At 42.9% G+C, this 24,441-nt stretch overlaps 2 protein-coding genes and 1 non-coding gene across 6 annotated transcripts in view; 2 read left to right on the top strand and 1 right to left on the bottom strand.

The window, feature by feature from the left end:
• Positions 1 to 384: 384 nt before the first annotated feature.
• On the bottom strand, positions 385 to 457 carry Trnav-cac. The gene has a single exon. It is a non-coding gene; the product is annotated as a tRNA-Val (tRNA).
• A 7,372-nt stretch (positions 458 to 7,829) lies between these two features.
• LOC107226855 (patched domain-containing protein 3) lies at positions 7,830 to 21,868 on the top strand. Its single transcript, XM_015667814.2, has 9 exons — positions 7,830 to 8,492; positions 13,998 to 14,274; positions 14,353 to 14,563; positions 14,821 to 15,006; positions 15,096 to 15,439; positions 16,594 to 16,794; positions 16,885 to 17,016; positions 18,905 to 19,218; positions 19,730 to 21,868. The coding sequence occupies exons 2-9, from the start codon at positions 13,998 to 14,000 to the stop codon at positions 21,191 to 21,193; spliced, it is 3,129 nt and encodes a 1,042-aa protein (XP_015523300.2). The 5' UTR covers positions 7,830 to 8,492; the 3' UTR covers positions 21,194 to 21,868.
• A 687-nt stretch (positions 21,869 to 22,555) lies between these two features.
• Positions 22,556 to 24,441, top strand: part of LOC107226861 — a 63,510-nt gene continuing 61,624 nt past the window's right edge. For all 4 annotated transcript variants that reach the window (XR_006904435.1, XM_046740246.1, XM_046740245.1 and 1 more), the window contains exon 1: positions 22,556 to 23,108. Coding sequence is in view for 3 of the 4 variants with exons in the window: in XM_046740246.1 (XP_046596202.1) it covers positions 22,937 to 23,108 (172 nt within the window). In the remaining variant the exon portion in view is untranslated. The remainder of the gene's footprint in view (positions 23,109 to 24,441) is intronic.

The following is a 24,441-nucleotide window of genomic DNA, read 5'->3' as shown; positions in this document are numbered from 1 at the left end:
TTTCAACAGCTTCGAAAAATAGATTGAAATTCACACTTGGCTTCATTATAGATTAGTAAAAATCACAGGCTCATCGTCGGACAAATTATTACAATATTCCTGACGAATCATACTTCTTTTACACCAATGACGCAATGATTGAAGATAATTCTGACCTCCTGAAATGCCGGTTGGTTTATCGTCAATTGTACCGTTTGATAATGGACTATAGTTACGTAGAAACGAACAATCTAGAATCCGGCTATTATTGAAGTAGCTCGGGCGATTAAGATTCGAGAAAGTGGTATTAGATCGAACCGAGCAGGGCTAAGAAATCTTGTATATGGGCAGATCAAATAACGGAACCTTGACAGAAAAAAATTCCAAAAAAAAAAAAAAGTGCTTTGTTTCCGCCCGGGATCGAACCGGGGACCTTGTGCGTGTGAAGCACACGTGATAACCACTACACTACGAAAACAGCGATGTAAAAGGTTGACAAAATAACGTATTTATGTTCTTTCATACCGTCTCAGATCGTCGATACAGCTATCGTATTGCCATTCGCGTCCTTGTCTGACGAATACAAATAATGATATAACAACGTAACAACGGAGTACACACCGTACAGTTTTGAATCTATTTTGCGTGAAGGCGGCCGATAGCCGGTAGACTGCAGCGCATGCGCAGAACGCTCATCTCGAATAAGGCGCGAACTCGTTGCCAGAGGGTTGGAGTTTATCGTGTATTTCTCTTTGAAATTTAATTAATCTCAATTAATATATCCGAAACCAAATATGGTCAACTTGAAAGGAAAAAAAAATTTCCGCTGCTTATACAGTAATTCATAAAAGATAGTGTTTTAAAATAATTAGGTTATAATTTTTATTTATTTTTTTCTTGTCTTATGTTTCAACTCTAATTCCAAATACTAGGTGCAAATGTATTTCACTGTTTTTTGAAACCGAAATTTCAAACTACTATCTCAATTTCAAGCTCTGCCGCAAAACTTGTACGAATGAATATTCTCATTTGAACAACATTATACGATTTTTCGCATTTTCCGATTCATTTTTATCTCCTAACGATGTGTCGAGTAAAAAAATATAGATCCTTGTAGATTTTTTACCCATTTATACAGTCGTAGTTATTATGTAAAAATTAAAGAGATTCCAGGGAGACAAAACCGTCATTCAAGCCCTTCAATTTTTCCATTTAAACAACGTTGGATATTCGGTACTATTCAGTTAACTTTTGTACCCAGCAATTTTGAAAACTGTCATCGAAACTTTCCTATTCCATAAAAAGGGCAACGAATCGCCGCAAATGAATATCGCGCGGAAGGGTATAGTTGAAATTTTTATTCATGGAAAACCGTAAAAATAATTTTTTTTCAACCAGCATGTTTACTTTCGTTCGCAAAAGGCAATGTAGTTTGAATTTTTTTTTCATAATCCGCCGTCGCCGCGTCCGCAGCCTAATTTCCTCCACGAGAATAAATCGTCCAGCTGAGATAGAAGCGTACAATAAGCACGAACCGTGCAACGTACTAGACCCCCGGACCACTAACATAAGCTTGATACATAATTTGCTCGGAGGATATTCCGTGGCATGCGGAGGTGGGCCGTTCAACTAGCTCGAGTTTAAAAGCAGAGTTGTTGTACATAGGTATTATTGTTATTGTAGAGTCGTCCCGAGGAGCGCGGGCGATCAACTCTAATAACTGTAACAACCAACAACAACTGCATGCTCGGATAATGCGGCTATACGAGCCGTTGCGGATGAACCTTAACTTATAATGCGACATTTACACTCAAATCAGATCCGGCGATGAGAAATCCACCGCACATGTGTATAAACAATACGGATTTATTGTGCATAGCTGTTATATGCACAGGATATCCCGTATTTAATTCTAGTTGGACGATTATTTCTTTTTTTCATTTAATATTTTACGTACGAAGATTTAATCTCTATTATTGACGACAAGTTTCCGTATTATACTTTGATCGTAAGATATCGCTTCTGTTTACACAAAACCGTAAAAATTCCTTGAGTATACTAACAGTAATAACGTTGAAAATATTTTTTTTTTTGTAATGTTATCCGTACTGGGAAATGAAAGTGTTCGTATATAGATAGATTTAACGGATCCGATACGTTGACACGAAAATATAAAATTTATCACATTACAACGGTTGTATATCTGTATCAGTGTATAAATCTAACAAAAATACATTTTTCGAATAACAATTGTACGTTATATGTGTAGTCCTAAACGCGTATACTCGTAAATAGACACTACATAACGCATTGTAAATATATTTTTCTTACGGAGTAATTTTCCTATACAATCATCTATGTATAAATGAATCGAGAACGAAATCAGATTCTTTATTTCTAATTTTAGTACACATTCAGAAAACAGCTGTTGGACTTTGTCGTATTTGGACACGTTAATAGCTTCACAATTTAAATATTCTCGACCAACGCGACATATATTGATATATATTACGCAATAAAAGCGTACGTATTATCTTTTTGGCCTGGAGTTACACGCAATATGCATACGTGTGGTATGCACATATATGTGTACGTATTTATCGTCGGTTCTTAACCGGCCATTATCTCGTTTGTATCTAGATCGGTGTTGCAGGCTGATCAGAGAGATTATTTTTAAACCACTTGAACCGGAAATTCGACGTCGCGCGAGTACCTAGACTTCATTGTGATGGCCCCACCAGCTACGCACACGTCGATTATCGTCATTTTTGTAACACGTATGACGGTCCTTTCACACCGACGTCGACGAACGAATTATACACACCGCTTCAAAACCACCGGCAAATTCCGTCGGGTCAAATTCGCACGAGTGGTAATGTAGGTCGGTTTCGAATCTATCGATCAACAACGACGACTTGTGTTGCAGAACAGCCAATTTCATGGGGGATATATATATATATAGGAATAATAATTCGGAGATAATTTATCACCTGATCAAAATACAGTGTAATTGATCTTGGATGTGAATTCGATATTGAGTAATCTTACTTCCGAAGAATTAATCGCACGAATAAATTATTATCATATTCTTATTTTTTCACACAAAAATATATTTCAACTCGGACAAAAATAACTAGCTGTACTAGTGGCAAAATTTTATGTGTTGATACACAGACAGCAAAAACTTTTACTTCCATAGCACAGATTTTGCAAGTCCTTGAGACAGGGAGAAAAAAGAAGATCGTGCAAATTTTACGATTAGTGTGATCGTTTTTATGGTAAACTCCAATAAAATAATAGTTTCATCTACAATCATGCAAATTAACACACCAAAAAGCTAGTTATCGTAACAATAAAATGGGAATATCTTTTCAGGCAATTGTATATTTTATTACTGACAATGAGTTCATTATGTGCCAAACGGGTTTTTCAATTCTACAAGTCGGTTAGGTGAACTGGCCAAAATTCTATAGTTGTTGCAAAAAAATGTTCTACCACCTATGTATCATCATCACAAGACTTGTTGGCCTAAATATATATGCTTTTGCTGATTCTACGACGAATAAATTGACCATTGTAAAATTTATCGACTAATTTTGCAACATTTTCAGGGCGTTATGAGCCTTGGAATACGAATATTATACATTGAAGCCATGAAGGTGGACCGGGGAAATTCACCCCACGTAAGTTGCTGCAGTTACGGATCTCGTTGACAACCGTCGAAGAATTCGAGTGACTAAGAATCGGAGAATTTTGATGAGGACAATTTTCGCGCGAATTCCAGACCAAGGTAGCCTCGTGTCGAATTAGGGTTGATACAGCGAGTGAGCCTTGAGTCTTAATTCATGAATCTTGATTCTGTCGAGATCCTCGCGATTGTCTAAATTTCTTAAAGGCAAACAGTTTCCAGTGCGAATCCAGACGAAACCGTTTATCTCGCGCAAACCAGCCATCCGCCTCCCTGATTCCTAACTTTAATATCACAAACGTGTCATGGTTAAAAAAATATAGCTCCGTACACTTCCCTAATTCTCCCTCAACGACAAAAGAAATTGGTAACGGAAATGTGGCGCTGCGACATCTGGTGGCAAAAAAGTGCATCACTCTGACCGGTCCATATTTAATTTTGAAAGACATTTTTCATCGTATTTTTTTCACTATATCGATTCCATGTGGGAAAACTAACTCCTCGCGGCTTGCGCAAGGTTATCCGCACTTTCGTATCTGCATAATTTAGCCTAAAACAATTCGCCGCCAAAAGCCGAGTCATCGCCGCCATTTTACCTTAACCGCGCCCCCGCGTTTCTTTCCTGTACAAAAAAAATTTAAAAACCAAAAGCAGCACAGTCCTCTGTACGTTACGACGCATTGTAGTCGCGAGTTAAAGTAATAATCCGGATGAACGGCAAAAGGAACGGTTTTTTTCTCCGTTTCCCAAGGCTGTTTTCAAATACGCCGGATGCAACTGACTACACGACAAAGTGACAACTGACCGACTAATTATGGGAATTGCGATTTCATTCTCGTGCCTTGTATCAAATTCGCGCGTGCAATTGTCCGCCATCTTTTTCGTCCAATTTTCTCCCCCCACCTCCTGACCCCCCTATTGGTTTACAACAGTTTTTTGATCCGCTCATCGCGAAAAAAGATCCTTCTCTCTTCGTTATCGAGATTCCGATACCGCGAGACATTGCCAAGGTTGGTTTCGATTGAAGTCTTTTAAAAAAACGGTTCAAGGCAAAGCGCGGAAAGTGGGAACGAGAAAATATGTTGTTTATATACTCCCGGCGCATTTTCTTATTGCTCAATGTTCATACTCCGAGTTATCGAAGTCTACTGAAAACAGAGCTGGAAAATTTCAACGCCGTTCGATCCGCCGACTTGCGGAACGCTTCGAGCTATGAATTCTGCAAATGAACTCATCAGTAACGGATCTTTAATGCGGCATATATTGTAGACATATGTATAAATATCAGTGTGTATACAGGTGTCGAAAAGAAGAATGCAACATTTAAATGCAGGCAATTGCATTGAAACGTTACCTTCACAAATCTTTTCATCTTGCAAGAAAGATTCAAGACGAAGGGCTTTTTCCTTCTTCCCTCAGCATTGACGACAGTGTCCCTAATTATCTTCTCGACCGAGGGTGCAGGTAAAAAATACTCACACACTGATTTCGGGGTTAAACTTTCGTCAGCCACGCCCTGTCGACTTTTCACCTGCAGCTGCGTAGGAAAAATCGTTCCACGTATAACTTGAAATAGTAGGATATTATTCTACCCCTCTTTCAATCCCATCTCAATTTTTTCCCTCCCTTCATTCTTATTTTCCCCGCAATCCCGAGAATCCCAGCCTCTTATTATACGTCATAGCGGAATTTCTTTACCTGAGCAGGTACAACGGGTCCAACCTTGTTTTTCGCCATCGGAAAACCGCCGGGTGGCGAAAAAAGACGTAAAAATGACAAATCCTGGTAATGGTTAGCATGAAAGAAAAAACAAAAAAATTTGTTTGCTGCAAATTTCGGTACGCGGAGAAATATTTAGCAACGATTTTGTTCACAGTATAAATACTATCATAGTGTTCCACAACCAGAGGTAAATAATTTTTATCAAATAAGTACGTTTCTTTTTAATTTTTCACTATCTTATATCGAATGATTATTTAAACGTTTGCCTGAGGCAGGTCAGGTTTATAATTATGGTAGTAATTGAATCGAAAGTCTTGCATTAATTTCAATCCCGTGGCTAGTTTATATATATAAAAAAATAAATAAGAAATAATAATATTCTGTTCTACAATTCTTTTACATTAATCAGGTCTTTGCGATTATACGATTAATGGTTTTTCCAACCAATCGATTGATCTACATACCGATAATTTTTTCCGCGATTAATAAATCGATCAGAAATTCCGATTAATCGTCGAGAATATTCTTTTCCATACATCACAATTTAAGAGTAGCATGCGGTGTATTTGTAAATTTCGCAAATTAGCTCCAGCGAGAATCGAATGGACGCTGGAAGAATAGTAATTGATAAAAATATCTACGTTGACCCCTGCGACCGATTTGCGTATTCGCGATTCTAGGCTGGCCTTTCAATCTGTGACACGAGATGACAAGCCGGAGAACCTGTTTCTTCTTTACGGAGAGAAGCGCGGCGGTGCGTCGCAAGGGCGCTTTACGGTCACTCGCTTCGGGTAAGTGGGTCAGTTTCGACGCCTCGGATTCAGGTGATAGCCGGTGTTCCTAACGGAACCTCCTCGACGAGTTCTCATCACCGCGGTCTCGAGTATCGCTTTATCATTTTAAACCGCAATTAAAAACGTTCTCGAATTCCGAATTCGCGATACACGAGTATACCGATCTCCGTATATTCGCGACTCGGTTACTCGGTCGAAAAGTAGATTAGTCAGGTGTCTACAATGGATGAAAGCGGACGGAAATTTTCCTCGACGCGAGGTGTTTCGTTTCCGATAAAATTTTACACCGTTTGCGAATATTCTCAGCATTCCTACGATGTCGCAGTTGAAACGGACAATCTACATTTTCGAAACTTATAAATATTCAATCTATGCTCTAGATTCTTTTATGTCTGCGAGAATTTTTTTTTTTTTTTACGCATCCTCTCACTATACAGACTTCATGCCGCAGATTTTTCATCCCGAATTTTACTCACCTGTTGAAAATTATGTTTGGACGAAAATTGCGGCGTGCTTCGATGCGATTAAATAATGGTTGGCATAAACGTTCGGAAAATTTGATTCCTTAGAGACTAGTGTCATTTGGTAAATTAAAAATAATTGATGCATCGATCAATCGAGTCCGTAAAAATAATAGATCGCAACTCGACTGAACCGGTAAAAATTAATAGATTTTTTTGAAACGGTGCATATGAAACCCAAATTTCGTAAGTATCAGTACGTAGTCTTAATAGCGGAAAAGTTTTTTGATGATTTATAGTTTCGTTCAAAATATTTTTCAATATTAGGTGAAAATATTCGTTAATTTTTAACTCATTACATGAAATAGGTACCTACTTAGTGAGTAAGACAATGATAATAATTGATACTCTAACCACATAAATTGATATTGTATTGCATTGTTTATGGGAGTAAAAAACAAAAATCGATTGTGAATAAAAGTAATTGAGTCGGTCGATTAATCGAGTTAGAAAAATAATCGATATTTTTGGTTATTCCTAGTTTCGATCTTCCATTCATTTCAGTATCATTTTATTCGAAAAATGAATTTAGAAATCTTATACTGGCTGAAATCAGAGGGTATGATCCTACAGAATAAATAACAGATATGTTCGAAATGAAAATAAAAAATCTCTGTACAAGCAAATAACTTTTATACTCGTAAGCATTCAAACAAGAGTGAATAAAATAGTGAGAAACAAAAAAAAAAAAGAAATTATATAAATATGATCACGTCACAGATGAAAATGTAGGTAATAACAAAACCTTGCAATCAGGCACCTTGTCAGAATTCCTGAAAATACTACCTGACCCAATTTTTTTTTAAAACTGATTATAGCTTCCCAATTGCAACCGGTAGGAAGAAAATCCGGGGACAAAAAAAAAAGCAATCTGGGTAAATGGGTTCAATTATGTCGGACTGTAGAACGGGAGATGCAAGCGGTTACTTGTACTTATCGACACTGAGAGCCGCGTACGAAATTTTCCTTTCCCTCGGTGTGAAACGGAGAATATAAGCCAACTGCGACCCGTCGAGGCGGGGTGTTCCTCCCCTTTCCACAATTCCTTGCATCGGCTCCCCACCGTGAGTATGAAGTAGCCGGCAAAGTGTGGGCACGCGGACTGGAAGCGGTAAGAGAGTTTTGACACGGGGATACATCGTCAGCTAGGTTATTCCGAAGGCAGAGTTCCGAGCAGAGCTGCCAGTGCGCGACCAGACATCACCGAGCTCAGTACAGCTCCTGGACATCGGTTTGGTACCGAAGCGAGGGTGGTGCGATCGCGGAAGCAAAAAACGAACGGTGAACGAGTATCGAAGAAACCGTAAACGAACCCTAAAATTCAAAGTTTCAATTTTTGACCCAAATCGCCAGTGACGGTGCCCGCTTTTGGTCTTGGTGAAGTTGTTGTGCGGCGAGCCGAACGAAGCTGAGGACACACCGTGGGGAACGCGGATATTGTTCGTCGGTGACGCTTCGACTCACTTAAGATATTCTTCCGGGGTTTTCGGCGCGATCAAGATTCCAGTATGACTACATGTGACCCAAAGACGGACAGGTGACAAACCGTGAATCGTGTCGAGGGTGAAGGTGATCAGTTTCCAGCTATTTCGTGGCCTCGAACTGTCCTCTGCATCAGCTGGGATAAGTGCGTTGCTCGATACACGGGGTAAAGTTTTACTCAGCATCGTGAATAAATCATCATCGCGGTGTAGAAAGTTGACGCTGATCGCTGTGTATACTCAGAGAAATCAACGGCGAAATCTAGCCAATATTTAACAGCTTGTGTATAAAGCACCACCTGACAAGGTAGGTCCAAATTTTTTATGTTACTGTTTCTCCTTTTTCTCACCAGATTGATCATCGTCAGGAAATGGAATGCAAAAGTCGCGAAGTCGAAGATCCTTCAACGGGTTTGCGACAGTCCTTTATGCGATTTATTCAAATTAGAGAAACGTCTGGATGAGAGTTACGCACTGAGTAGACGACGCACTGCAAGACTCGATCCTCAGGCGGATTGTTTCTGGCTAGGTGTTGATAGGTCGAAAAATCATTCCGCCCTACAGGCCATGTTGCTGGTAAATATAGTAAAAAATCTTTGGGATGCATGTTTGCATTCGCAAAACGTCCGCGACCCGGTTTCTTGGTCTGTACGATAAACTCTCGATCTGATACGCGTCAGTGATGAAGTTCCCGTTTAGAAAGCTGAATTCGCGGGAGAGTCTGCAGAGTTTGCGCCCGCCTCCTACGAAAGTAATAAATCGCCGATTAAATAGTCGCTGGGATATATGTAGATCCGGAGTCGTATGGATCACGCGGTGTGTGGAATCGATTTCGTGTGTTTTTATTGATCCATTTGATCCTGACCACCCTCGAATCTTGTTCTCTCACGTGAACGAAGCTCTGCATGCGTTCCGGAGAAAGTAGGATGCTCGTGATTCCTTCGAAGATTGAGCGGACGGAATACCTTGGTAATTTAACTCGGCAAAATTCCGATCGTTAGTGGCTAATGACAGACGTAAGGGCTAATCAATATCCTGACTATCTTCACGACGGGTTGTAAATTACTCGAGTTATGCGCTTTCCTCTATCATTTCGAAAGTCAATTTTACGAGTGTCAACCGACTGAGCATCGTTAGCTATTGCCAAACGAACCTTACTCGTCCGACAAAACTGAGCATTGAAAAACACTTACGGCATTGGACGGCTGCAATGTGGCAGGTCTAATTGTTTCCATCGAACAAACTAGTCAACGAAGGGTGCCTTGGTCGAATAATCATCATCGCACGTCTGGAGCGTTGCGTGTGTGAGTGGATGGTTGAAAGCCGGCGAGATTTTACGGCCATCGTTCTTCTCCATCAAGGGATTCGGATGTTGAGCTTGAAACTCTAGGCTCTACATAGTAGACGCTTAATACAACCTTCCCAAAGCTGCGGGACCAGTTGCATTCCAGGTATAAACTTAGAGATTTACCTGCAGAGGTGAATCCAGGTATGTTAGCCAGGGTAAGGCCACCTTTGGTCAGTCTCCACCCCGCTGTGAAATCTTATTCTCATCTAGGGCTAGATTCATTTCTGGACCTCTACACAAGCCGCGCATAGAGACGGGAACAACAACAGGTTATGCTCTCCGATGCAATACCTGTTGAGCTGCTCCTTCACCCTGCTCCCCCCCTCCCGCCCCTCTCTCTTTCTCTCTCTCTCTCTCTTTTCGTCTATTTTATCTCCTTTTTTATTGTCCGAAGATGCATCCATAGTCGTTTTCCGTTCCAAGTTCAGGTCTCTCTGTCTTTGCTGGTTCTTCTTCTGGGAATCGGTGACAAAGTGTGAAAGTTTTGGTAAAATTCTCAGCGTCGCGTTGGTTTATACCTATATATATCGTAGCAGTCGGAGCAACTTTCCAGAGCCTGGAACGAACTTCGGTAGTTTTTAACGTAAACGAAGTTATGTATGTACTAAAAATGTCACGATGATGAACGTGAGTAGATCCGCAATAATTTTACACTCCCGGCCCCCTCAATTATAAGGAAATTTCGAAATGTCACCGTTATGGGAAGACAGGTGAATATGAAATTACACATACCTCGCATGTTTGTAGAAATAATAAATATTCTTAAAGCATTTTACCGCGTGTGAAACTTGTTCTAATTCTTTTATCCTCGGTAATAATTCTTTTATATTTGTCAAAAATTTATCATAATACCAGAGAACAATGAAGACGCGCGTCGTTTTCCATTTGACATGTTGTACGTATACATATGTGAAGGTGTTATTAATTTGAGAAAAATTAAACAGTTCGTCTCGCCGCAACTTCCTTCTCGACAAGTGACAAGTGTGCAGCTGCATGCTACACTTACTGCAATTTCGAAGCAATTGACCTCCGTGACCCAAGCTTCTGTGCGTGGGTGACAATCGTGCTTTACAAGGCCCTTGAATGCCCCCCTTCGGGAATTATACGGTAATGCGAACGAACCGCTAAATATGATTCCAATCTAGACCTTCCGGAACTCGTTCGTATCGCTCAAAGCGTTTCTGGTTACAGTTGAAATTAACGTTAGTGAAGAAAGTGACTGTCGGAGAGATTGCAGGAGAAGGGCGAGTACAGTAACGCTGACGATGAATCGAAAGTAGGTAACATTTTAACAGTTTGGTTCGAGTCACCGGTCATTCCTCCTCATAGTGTCCAGAAAATGAACGAATTACGGCAATCACTGTCTTCCACGGTTGCTTAATATATCGTTAAAGGAAATGCCAAAGATTCAGGACTCGTACTGGGTGCTGATCCTTCTGTAGCGTCATAGACGTGCTATCATACTTCGGCATGGCCTGCTGAAAGTAATCGGTATTCACGATAATATTCATCCAAACATTTTTCAGGCATCAGAGTTGTCCCCTGAATAGTCTTCAATGCCACTGACATTTAACAAGGAAGACTTAGTGATGCGTGGAGGTGTTTTGTAAAAGTCATAACAAGTATTGTATATAAATAGCATTATAGTTAGGACGTTTCGGCTCTATCGTAAAACTCCTATAGTCATTCGACGCATTGTGAATGCCTTTATAATGATATCCACCAGGTGTTGGAGGGTCGACTAAACAACGTAATGGTCTCCATCAGAGGCGCTAACCGATTAAGAGGAGGCATCAAAAACAACGCTAAAACGCGAATGGGACTGGATGATTACCCGTCATTTATATCTGTCACGTTTGCCATTTTTAGTTCATTCGGTGATTTCTGACAAGAGTCAATAACGCGAGCAGTTCAAGGCTCGTTCCTTGCACCTGCCTGATCGTGACTTGCATCACTGCGGTTACGATCTTACCTCACTTTTGCGTGAAAAACTGGCCTTTGGCTTTCGGTTGATCCGAAATGATAACAGTTCACGGATCTGTGCAGTAACAAGTTTGGCACGATATAATCATTTCAGTATTTCCAGTACACACATAAGAGAAGTGAAAGGCTCGAATCATTACTATAGTAAAACGAAATTGAATTTGCTACGCAAACAGAACCGGTGAAAGACACTACCGAATCACGCCAAGGAATTCTTTTCCTTGGAAATGACTGCATCGTGTCCGGCGTGAACAACCTTTCGACAGGATATACCTAATAGAGTGCATGCGGGTGGTGGATCTCACGAATATTGCTGCACAGTATCGTTCACAGACCACCCAAGTACGTGTTGAAGTTTGACGGAATATTCGATCGTTAAAGTAAAAACGGTATCGGTTACGCAATCCGGTTCCACCCACGGCAGGCTGTCGAGTGATCTGATTTCTAATTGCAGCGCTCTAGGGATTTCACGCTATTTGCAGTAATTCGTGACCAAGTGAAATCGCAAGGTCAATCGCTCGGAGCAGCTATTGTCAGGACGGTGTTGTTTGCGTCACGTAATCGATGAGATTTTATCCTGTGTTGGTTCGTCACGCTAGCATAATTTTTTTCTTAATTTTTTTCCCATCATTCATCCCATAGACCGTCACAAAATGGATTCTGTATTGTTAGTGGTACAGAACAACGCAAAATACTGGTTACTTGAAATAGTTCCAAGTTCAGAAATCCGACGACCAAGCTTGGGCATGAAATAAAAAATAATTACACAAGTTGTACGACCTCTTTGAATGACTATGCGTTATGACCCCGGACGATGTCAAAAAAAAAAAAAACATGGTAGAACTACAAACTTGGCAGGAATGTTCCTTTTGCTCCGTTTCACTTAAATCATGTTTTATCCATTAATTTCGAGTTCTAATATGTCCACGACAAGGAAATAGCAGGATATACGTTTTGGCACGATTTTCAGCAAGCTGTACCTAGATCTCAGTCAGAGCTCGAACAGAAATGATCTAGTAGTGTGAACATACGATTGTAAACTCGCTTCCTATTGATATTGAGATTTTTCGCAGACCTTCTGGAATCAGGTTTCTCATGCTGTTGCACACTGGTATTAGCCCAACAGAAAATAGTTAGTCATCGGGTTATTTGAAGTGAAATTTTTCAAGATGTGTCAAATACCGAGCGTTTCCTCCGCTTCATCTCGTTACTTTATGGTTCGAATTCCTGGCAGAGCGAAAATATCAACTCTGGCGAAGCTAATTGATAAGTGAAAAACACGATGATGGGTATACGGTGGTAGGGGACAGTGGATTGGGCAGCTGAATAAGTTAAGCACTTTGATTAACCACCTACGTGACAGTATAGGCGACGCGCCTGCACGTGCAAAACGTACCGGTAAGGATCGCACGTCGATTGCGTGATTATACAACGCCGACTGAGTGTTCTGGCACCGAGGTTGCGCTAGATTCGGTAATCATCGCCGTCGATATGCCTGGACATGTTTGTAATTACAGGTACTGACCGCGTTATAGCATCAGAAAAATATAACTTGTCCATCGGATGATTTTCCTCAGAGCTAAAGAGGTATTCGATTACTGAACCTCTTCGACATCCCTGCACTCTATCTGGAGATCAATGACAATAGATGATTATTGTAAACAGGCTTTAAAAAGACGACCTAGCGATTGGAAAAGTAACGTTGTATTCATTCGAATTTGATATGGTATTACGCATGCGTAGGTACATAAGCGTAAATCATTCGTGAATATATTTGCATGTACGAAGGTGCTGGCTGACGTACACAGTGTATAGGCGTGAAAAAATAATCGTGGTTGAAATAACAATTGATCAGTCACACGGATAGTACAAATGTTCTTTGTTACAGCGGTAAAGGTTCTTCTGACAAATTTTTGCATTTTTGCATTGTGATCTGCACGACGTAGAAACGCGCTCGTCAACTTAGGTATTCGTATAATTTACGCTGATTTTCTTCTCCGGATGCGTGACAGGCCGATGAGTTACGTCCGAGATGTTACGCCAGCGTTTCGGGATTCAATTCTTAACTACCCGTTCGTTGAGGCTTGTAAAGATACCTTGTCACCCGGATTATATATGCAACGTCGTTCATGTTAGCTGTACCAGTAAAGAAGGCCAAGGTTACGCTTCGCCCTCGCTCCTCCGAGAGATTCTCTCTCGCCGTGGCCAACTCATGAATGAACCACAAGCCGTGTGTAAGCCGCAGGCCGCTCCTTTAAAATCGATCCACATTCCAAAAATTCATTCCCACTGTTTCCAATAGTTGCAGGTAGTTGATACGTTTCAGAACTCCCCGAAATACTGTTCTCATCATCTCCTGAGATCAGCACCATGATCAATTGATCAACTTTAGTGACCATAACTTGGTGTATATCTCTCCGTTTTTTTATCAATCCCTCCAAAGTTTCGGGTGTAATAAGAACCGATCGAATTGCATTCCAGATGTCTTGTGGCCTGACTTGCGTCGACGACTTTCTGAACAGGGCGTTTTACCGCGTTGGTCTGGTCGTCGGACGGCATCCCGGCTATTTCGTTATAATCCCCGTGCTTCTGGCTGGCATATGCATAACCGGATACCAGCAGATTCGTTACGAAATCGACCCCGAGTATCTTTTCTCGCCGATCAATGGACCCGGAAAATCTGAGCGCGTTATCGTCGAGAGCTTCTTTAAGGTGAACTACACTAGCCGATTCAGCGTTGGCCGTATCACCCGTCCAGGTATGTTAGAAACGTGTGTATACTTTAGTAAGAAAAATATCCGCAGAGGAGGTTTTTTAAACTCTACTCTTGTTTCAGGGCGATTCGGACATGTGATTGTGGTGCCTAAGGATGGGGATGACAACATGCTTCGAGCCGTTATATGGAAGGAACTCCTCCTGCTCGACGGAATAATCAGGAACGCGACCCTGGAATACGAGGGGGAAACATACTCGTACGAAAACATATGCGCAAGATGGTTGGATCAGTGTTTTATGAACGACATTTTGAACCTGCATCACGTTATCGAGTACGTTGACCATTTAAATTGATCAAATATCTATGTAAACGAGGTCGTGTAAGAATTGTAAGAGCCATCCTTCGACACTTTGAGAGATAGTATTCGTGGAAAATAAATTCGAGGCGATGTTCGCCTTCGCCACCGGAAGTTGCATCATTGACGAGTAATCAAGAGAGCGGGGTTTCGGCGTTAGCTTAGAGAAAAGATGTTTGCCGGCTGCGCGGCGACGTCTGCACAAGTTTATTCTCTCATTATCCAATTTTCAGCGACGTGGAGAGCCGAGAGTTGAACCTGACGTTTCCGGTAATGTTCAATCCGGTTACGTGGGACGCCCACGCGTTCCCTGTCTACTTTGGCGGTAGCATCATCAACGACGACTCGACCATCGAGACCGTTCCTTCGATCCAACTGGCGTACTTCGTTACCGCTGACACCAAGCGCCAAGACGCCATGTAAGTAGCACTCGATGATCGGAAGATGAAGACCACTCACGAAGCACTAGAACGGCGATGTCAACGATGCAATGATCCTCTCGTTTCAGCGGCGCCCTTTGGGAAGAAGCGTTCCTCAATATTATCGGCAAGGCCGAAAACGACGGGATCTTCAAGCACATCAGCACAGCCAGGTTCGCTTCGCGAACCCTGGAACTGGAGCTGGAAGCGAACACGCGAACGGTGGTACCGTACTTCTCCAGCACCTTCGCGATTATGGCCATCTTCTCCGTGGTGACGTGCATGATGGCGGACTGGGTACGGAGCAAACCTTGGCTCGGACTGTTGGGCAACGTGTCTGCAGCAATGGCAACCGTCTCGGCATTCGGTCTCTGCATGTACCTTGGGATCGAGTTTATCGGGATCAACCTCGCCGCGCCTTTCCTCATGATCGGTAATTGCTCGAATTTTTTCTAGTCTCATAGTTTCTGTCCCCGTTCGCTCACCGAGAAAACTCGCTAAGGAGTACCCAGAGTAAAATGGAAAGCCGACCGCGTCGTCATTGGCGTGCATCACTGATGCGGGTTAAATGTATTCGTGACGTCATCGGGGCAACACTTGCACCGGTGAATACAAATCATCGATCGCCGATCGTCAGTGGAACTCTAAACTACCCGATCAAGGCTGTGCGGTAACAGAGTCTCTCTAATGTAACCTACCAACTCCCAACGTGCGGGCAGGCAGAATATTTCGTACAGTAATACGATCGCCGGATATGGTAACATAGGTATTATACGCAGGCTATACCGTAACGTAACGTGTGCATGCGAAATTCTGGTTTGCACCGTATGCACGCGATTCCGAAGGAATGGTGAAACTGCTGCAATGGCCACGGTTGAGTAACAGCCTAGAACACATCGCCGATGCCTGTAATCTTTCAGAGTTCATACTGATTGATCTTAGGCGGTACGGCGATTCTGCACCTTTTGCCGTGCTGCACTTCTACTCTCCGACCGTCATCATACTTCAGATTTTACCCGCTACATCGACAGTAATTCTAAAATAGTACATTCGTAAACCGGTGGTATGGTTTAGGTGTCCAGCTCACACTACCTTACATCTGCGAGTGTAGGATAGAAAGTTTTTCAGTAAGTGCAGAGCTAGATGAGACTTTAACACGACAATTCTTGATTATAATCTAGGAATTTTAATCGCGATTTGTGCCCATGTGCGGTATCATACACGTGAAAGCGTATAGACTCTGCAGGCCTTTAAGATGTGTGTACAAGCAAAATCCGTACCCTGAAGTGGAAAATGATTTTCGAATTTCACATCTGGATTTCCCATATCGAACATGTAGTCACAATTTTAGAAAGCGAGCATTTCTAATCACCGAAATCTTTTCGACTGACGACGGTAGCTCGATGTAAAGTCGGATTACCGTTGAGCAACTCATAGGAACATACCTATGCGTATATAGGTATGTATTTTGCAATTATAATTCGCACCGCATAATTGTAGAAACTTTGGGATTCTTGTGAGGACGATTATGTTTGGGACTCAATTCTCATCTTCTCTCACCAAATGAATTGTTGAATTTTTTTTCAGGTATCGGCATCGATGACACTTTTGTGGTGCTGGCTGCTTGGAGAAGATCCAACATCCTGGCACCGGTTCCGGAGCGGATGGCGGTCACCCTGAGCGAGGCAGCCGTTTCAATAACGATAACTTCGCTCACTGACATGATATCCTTTTTTATCGGTATCATGTCACCGTTTCCCTCTGTCCAAATCTTCTGCATCTATTCAGGTAAACTACGAGTCAACAAGGATCTAGATCGCTGATTAGTTTGTCGATTAATTTTGCACGATTTGTGATCGTTGAAATGAATTTTTACAGGTTTCGCGGTGATATTCACCTTCTTCTTCCACTTGACCTTCTTCAGCGGATGTGTAGCCATCAGCGGTTACTGCGAGCAGAAGAATCTTCACAGTGTCGTCTGCTGCAAGGTGCAGCCCGTTTCAAAGTCGAGTAAGTTTCTGCCCACCATAGAGGTTTCTATACATCGATTTCCTTCTCCCCAATCTCGTTCTCCGATTTTCGTAAGAAGTTCAGAGTTTCGTCATAGTCATTTAATAGATCAAGGTGAAGCCTGAATAATGATGAAGAGAGCCGTCTGGCGTACCTACTTTCGTTCAAGCACAAACAGAGCGGGGCCAGACTAACGCCGTAGGAATACGTAATGGAGTGCAAAAGACGCGTCTCGAGTATCAATAACTTTGTTCGTTATCCAAAAATGATATTAGTATAAATGATGACTTCCGGAACAAACGATCGGGACTCAGCGTTAAGTTACCATATGCGGTCTCTTCTCGCTCTCCGTAAAGACGAAATTTACGGGTATACAAAGTCCATAATTGCTCAAGAGTAGCTTTCGCCGTTGCCGTTTACTGAGAACTACCTATTTTGTTACTATACCATTAATATTATTATTGTTGTTATTATTATTTTTTTTTTTTTTGCATTAGATATTAGTATCTGCTCAATGAATCGCGACTGCATGTTAACGCATTAGTGAACAAATTCGGATTGTTTCAAAGTAGGTTACACTGTACATGTATGTGTTTGTCTGTTTTTTTTTCTTCTTTGAATATTCGTTATCTCCGCAGTACAAATAATTGTCAATTGTCGCTATAGATATTCATAATGTGTCGAAGAAGTTATTCCGAGAGGTGTGTTAACCAGGAAGTCGGAATTCCCGTTTTTGTTTCCGTTGCATTTCATTCGGTTCATGTGATTACACGTGTATGTATACAGCTGACGCAGCGAACGTAGTTATAACAGGTACCGTATAACGCAAACCGACACTTACGCGTTTGATTGTACCTCTCTATAGTCGAATGTCGTAAAATCGTTCGGAATTATATAATTGCGCAATGAATTTATAACTTTCTCTATGTCTTATGTCCGCGTTATAGGTTCGCCTATAATGCAGAGAGTTTGCCCGACGGCATGCAGGCTTGCAGGTTGCAAATAATTGTGCTGCCCACCCGATTTTTATCTGAATAAATTTGCATTTTCACACACGATGACTAAAATTGGCAAATCGTGTATCATAGGCTCGGCGTCGTTTCTCATCGTCCAGTAATTTAACGTTAAGCGCGCTTTGATTATATACCCGGTAGAACATAAAGGCGCAATTGATTCGGTTGTGCGAACGCATAGTAATTACACATGATACCAACAATTAATCACTAAATTACATTCACGTATTTCCGATTATGGTGAGGTCAATGTCAGCCGTATAAATGCGTCAGCCGAAACAATTGACGGCAACGACGACTTCGCACCATGGGAATAATAGAAGATCGTTTTGTCGTTAATCATCGCTCATACACGACGAACAATATGACTGTACGATTCTTTGGAAAGCGTGAAAATACATTAGGCTGATGACAGGTTGAATTGCATTGTCCGTTGACTACGCCTTATACTGCTTAAATACATAGACACAAATGAATGTGCATTCTATAAATGATTGTGCCCGTTATGTACTAGGACGTAAAAATTTTACCGGGAAATACCGAGTAGCCAAACAAACAAATATATAAACAATCATACGAATGGGACTTCGTGGTTACCGAACCTCCGCGTATGGGCAGAGAACGTGCTTGCGCATAAGATAGAAACACTTTATGTATGTGATAAACACCGAAGATTGAAGTATAGATGCGGAAAATAAGATTGAGATTGAGGCGGTAGTTGCTCATCAAAACAATGAGGTGCACCTCAAATTACTAACTAAACGTAGAAATCTTCTTTTTTCAATATGCTGTTTTTTTTTACATGATTAATTACGAAAAATTATGAAATTATCATAACGGCCTCAATCAACAACGCAATTGTTACGCATTTTCAGCTCACCGTTCTTGGTTATACCGGATATTGTGTACTGGGGGAGTGGACCCTGCTGACCCCGACAACCCCTTAGACAATCCGGAACATGGATGTATGGTTTGGTTCCGCGATTACCTCGCTGTAGTCTTGAACAACCGTTTTGTCAAAGCTCTCGTCATCGTTATCTTCACACTCTACTTGTGTGGAGCACTTTACGGCCTCACAACTCTCGAAGAAGGCCTGGACAGACGGAAGCTCTCCAAGGAGGATTCATATTCTGTCGCATTTTACGATAAAGAGGACTTTTACTTTCGGGAATTTCCGTACAGGATTCAGGTCAGTCAGGGCTCAGATTCTCATTCAACCAGTCTTATTCCTGAGCGATCCTCAGTTCCTAAAAATATCAGTATTTACATAAACCGTTTGAAAATGATGTCTGACTATATATCAACCTTTACGCAATAACTGTAAGAATTCTTGTTGTGCCGAGCGAATAACTTACTTTTAACTTATAATGAAAATCGCAACTTAACAATGAACAATAATGCTGCTAAGTCACGTACGCACTTTCTCCCGTGATCGGACGTTGAATAAAATTGTAAACAAGTTACGTCAATCCGAAGGGAACTGCAGCTGAGGCACGCACCGTGTACAATAACCGGACGATGTATTCCGCCTCGTCTTGCGTCACATGGTCAATTCCTTATTTTTGTAACAGCGATTTTTAATCCCGTGTCAAGCAGTAATTACGTAGTTCAGTAAATTGTCATCAAGAACTCTATGACTTAGATGGCAAAAAATTCTCTAAACCAGCCATGCACTAATCCCATTTGTCTTCTGCTCTCAGGTGATCGTAAGTGGCCAGGAGAACTACAGCGACCCTGTCGTCCAGCAGCAGTTTGAGAACCTGACTAGAGCTCTGGAGGCCTCCTCTTACATCAGTAGCCCGATTTATACGGAAAGTTGGATTCGAAGTTTCCTGAGCTACGTGACCCGTAACCAGGACTACCTTAACGTGACCATTGACACAGAGGCTAGTTTCATAAAGGCATTAAAGGACATATGGCTCTTCCCAGCAAATCCGTTTTCACTTGACGTAAAATTCGACGAAACGGGACAGAAGATTCTGGCCAGCAGATTCCTGATCCAAGCTGTGAACATAAGCGGCACAAACGAGGAAAAGGCGATGGTCAAGGAACTCCGACGTATCTGCAATGAGTCTCCCCTCAACGCGAGTGTCTTCCATCCTTACTTCGTGTTCTTCGATCAGTTTGAACTCGTTCGACCTACGAGTATTCAGTGCATGGTATACGGAGCGCTGATAATGATGCTGATCTCGTTCATCTTCATACCTAACGCTTTGTGCTGTTTGTGGGTGGCCTTTTGCATCGTGTCCATAGAGCTAGGGGTTGGCGGTTACATGGCATTGTGGGGTGTGAACCTGGACAGTATATCGATGATAAACTTGATAATGTGCATCGGATTTAGCGTCGACTTCACGGCCCACATATGCTACGCGTACATGAGCTCGAAGAAGAAGCATCCGGACGACCGTGTCAAAGAGTGTCTCTATAGCCTGGGCCTACCAATAGTCCAGGGTGCCGCGTCGACGATCCTGGGTCTGGGGGCTCTCCTCCTCGCCAACACCTATATCTTCCTGGTCTTCTTCAAAATGGTCTTCCTGGTGATATTCATTGGCGCTATGCACGGTCTTTTCCTCCTGCCAGTTCTTCTCTCCATATTCGGACCTGGATCTTGTTCCTCCCACGAGCCAGAAGGCAAAGAGGCCGCCCTGGACCCTGAGGGAAAGCCCCATCGCGTCTTCGTCATTCCCCATCCGTCTCTCCTTTACCCGCCGGGACCCAAAAAACCAGGCCAAGGCGGGAGTCCAGTGACGAGTCTCACAGCTTTGGAAGACCGAGATCCTGGCCTGGGAACCAGCGAGGACAGTAATTCCACCGAGAGCGGTTCGTCCCAAAGCCGAAGGCGCCAACAGCAGCAGCAGCAGACGGAGGCACCTGACGCCGACGTCCAGCGTCGGTACCTCGGATGGCGACGGTCCGTCGGCGTGCCGAACGGTCTGACGAACCTTCAGCCGGCTCCAGCGACTCCGGCTCCGCCACCCGATTACCCCGGAGCCACGCTGGATCGCCCTCTCAGAGTCAGCCTCGGCGAAAATCTTTACTTCGGACGTTCGAATCCTGGACCAGACTTCCCGTCGCGCCGGGAATACAGACGTAGCAGGTCCCACTCTCACCATAACCTCCAATATCCACCGACCAGGTATCAGCCGGATCCTCGCTACCCTTGACACCGACGCATTGTGTGAACTAGGAAAGGTGTCGCCTTTGTCGGTTATACCGGGGTTCGTTTGTTCTGCAGACAAACGACGCCCCTGCTCGTAGACTTCTCCGTTTGTACCGGATATGGGAACGCGTCGGGCTGATCGAGTCTTCTTGATTCTCAGATACGTGTAGGCTTCCGCTCAACGTGAATCAAAAAAACTGCATCATCTTTACGAGATAATTAGGTTAACGTATCTGTCCTCTGTGCCACGCGTGACAGATAATTGTCTTCGTAGAAATCCTCTTCACCGTGGCACGACGTTTACACATATATCGTGCCTTTCATGAGGCCATGTTTGTTTATCAACGACAATTATATTACTTTAAGAATATTATACATTTATCGTCTAATAGTGCCTGAAGTCAGTATCGTCCAACCGAACAATTACATCCAAGAATATATGTATATATATTTAGGGAGTAATCAAATTGTATTCTCGCCCCTAGAACCATAAAATGTGTACGAGTTTTTATATATTGTACGAGTTACGTTGTTCGTTATTTTACGTTATCATAGATTAGTAAGTATGATTGTGTATTTATGAATGTGTATGATTATTCAACGACGTGAACGTCCAAAGGGAGATAATAACACTTTTGGGTGATATGCTGCCGTTGGAAAATAAACAAAATAGTTCAAATATTGTAGTAGTGTAATTTCCCCCTTTACCTTTTTCCAGTTTTCTCCTATAGCATTGCAGCGATCGTAAGGTTCAAGTCTGATCGATCACAAAAGGCTGCAAACATTTAATTGGGCATTTCCACTTACGCTTCCCAACAAACAGTCACAACTCTAGCTGACAGTAACGCGATAATCCGTATTTCAAACTCCAGTTGGTATCCAGTTGGATTTTTCAGCCCTCGGTTAAATGGTTCAAGTCTACAGTCGACAAAGAGGAGAATAACTCAGGATAATATCTGGAACTACTGCAACTGGCTGATAATAAATTTGCACAATAGTATACTTGCAGCTCTCTGCACAGTCGGCTGAAAGTACGAATTCCCAGTCGATAATATCACAAGAACGTTGAGTTAACTTGCGATGGTTGAAAGTTTTCAGTAGTAACAACACAGAATACAGACAATCCTTGTTGATGGAATGAGACTCTATCCTTCTTACTTGGGTGTGTAGAATTTGGCACAGCGTTAGTTCAAACACTGTAAAAAGTGAATTGTGAGCTGCAATCCGACGCCCGATATTGTCGTGATTTTGACGACGTCTGAGCTTCTTAAGGGAGGCGACAGCGTCGACGGCGTGGGGTAGAAATGGGGTAGCGCAATCCGGCGCACCCTCGCGCCAGCGGGTCATTGGGCGTCGAGACGCCGAGACGCACGCGAAACACACCGCGCAGGATTTGGCGCGCCGCGGTCCGACGTCGGGTGTTGAACAGACGTCGACGAGTTCGGCGTCGTCGAGGAGAGGAGAGCACAGCGCAGTGCGGTGTATCGCTTGATAGGGTAATTTTGTCGCACGGAAATCAGTGAATCGCGGAAAGTGTCGCGATCCGGTTTTGCGATATAATTGTGCGCGAAGTCGAGAGCTAGGAAAAATAGTGAGATGAGGTTTGACCCTACGGCAAGAAGGGGCCCTGTGATTAATCCGACGGAATAAGAGCCACCGACACCGTCGCCGACGGTAGAATGAACTCTTGAACCGGTTCATTGGAATCCAGAAAAGAACGGAAGAGGGACTCGGGACCGAAGACAACATGTCACGTGTCGAAACTCGCGTCGCGCGGACGGCGATTATCGCGGCCACTTTCATCTGGGCCTACTCAATGGGCAGCGAATTTCCAGAGAGAGAATGCTGCGATCCAGTTTACCCGATACCCGAACCAACCAGCAGGGCACCGTCGGCCCCAACACCGACCGGAAGAAGCGGTGAGATTCTGTTTTGCACCAGAAAGTTTTCGTTATGATTTGGGGTGGATCGTTGCTTTTTCAAGCGCTGCTCATTCTTTCCATTCGTCTTTTGTCACATTGCCAGCGATCGTTCACGTCACTCTCAATGTCAGTGTGTCTTCCTGTAACGAATAAGCTTGTACGTTTACATCTCCTCGACATTATTTATTACCGCGCTGCGAATGTGGAACTGAGACCAATTCAATCCCAACTCTTTTCATCAATATCTCAAAGCACAGTCAGTAGAAAAAGAATGGAAAATCGGGTCACCTTCTTGCTTCTTGCATTTCATTTTTAATATCATGTGCCCTGGCACCTACCCTGCAGGTTCAGGTCTTGCGTTTTCCATAGACGAAGGTGGGAGCTATAGAAGCTAGAAACGGATCGAACGTCAAAATCGTAGATAGGTCCGACACCTGTCGTGCACGGAATTTAAAGGCAAACGATTGTGTACACCCCGACTCCCAAACAGACATGGGTTCGCGGATGGCATTCTCCTACGGACACGGGTTTCCACTTGACACTGTTTTGCACCGTGTTGGATGTGTTTCTGCCCTCGGGGAAACCAGACCGCTTAACCCAGTCGAGGGAGAGAGAAACAACCGGTGCATTGCATGAAAGTCATAGTAGCGAACTTAAATCAGACTAAGAGATCACGTATTTAGTAAGTAAGAAAAAATAAAAGAACAGAGTGGTTAACCTGGAAGTTATCAAACATACGTGATGACTTTTGATGGGAACAACTTTTTCCGTTTTACTTTCTTCGTAGCTCCTCTGTTTTGTCTTTAGTTTTTCGTTGGCTCACCTCCCCTTTCCGTTTTTTTCTTCCTCCTCGAGGTAATTATCGATTCTGGGCGGCCCCTCCGCAAAGGCGACGCGGGTGCAATCGACGGTGGCGTCGCCTTGTTTTTTGCGATCCCAAGCGATTACAGAGCCGACGAACGATCTGTGGCACGCGATACGTGTTGTGCGTAGAACACACCGAGTTTTCCTCGGATACCATGGACAAAACACAGGGTGGAATAGGGATCCGATTGAGGAGAGGAGATCAGGATCTGTGTCGCTTTGCTCGGAAAGCAAGGATCCAGCTTATCCGAAAACGCGCGGGGAGCCCGCCACAAATCCGGGCGAATTTAATAGACGCTGAAACTGTCTTTCTTGAATCCCTCCTTACTCGGAATCCGAACTTTAATCGAGAAGCGACAACTCTTCTTTTTCGATCAGCGGCAAGAATACAATCGATATTACGTGCACTAAGGTACGGTGGAACTGAACACGATACATTGTTAATACACAGACTGTCTATGGTGGG

The sequence above is a fragment of the Neodiprion lecontei genome, chromosome 5, assembly GCF_021901455.1.
Source record: "Neodiprion lecontei isolate iyNeoLeco1 chromosome 5, iyNeoLeco1.1, whole genome shotgun sequence".
NCBI classification, from domain to species: Eukaryota; Metazoa; Arthropoda; class Insecta; order Hymenoptera; family Diprionidae; genus Neodiprion; species Neodiprion lecontei.
The sequence above is the reverse complement of the archived record's forward strand: the minus strand, read 5'-3'. Positions and strand labels throughout refer to the sequence as shown.

Coding starts and splice junctions, on each gene's coding strand:
- LOC107226855 (XM_015667814.2), top strand. CDS start 13,998: ATGTCTTGTGGCCTGACTTGCGTCGACGACTTTCTGAACAGGGCGTTT. Junction 15,007..15,095: donor ACCAAGCGCCAAGACGCCAT/GTAAGTAGCACT, acceptor CTCTCGTTTCAG/CGGCGCCCTTTGGGAAGAAG. Junction 19,219..19,729: donor AATTTCCGTACAGGATTCAG/GTCAGTCAGGGC, acceptor TTCTGCTCTCAG/GTGATCGTAAGTGGCCAGGA.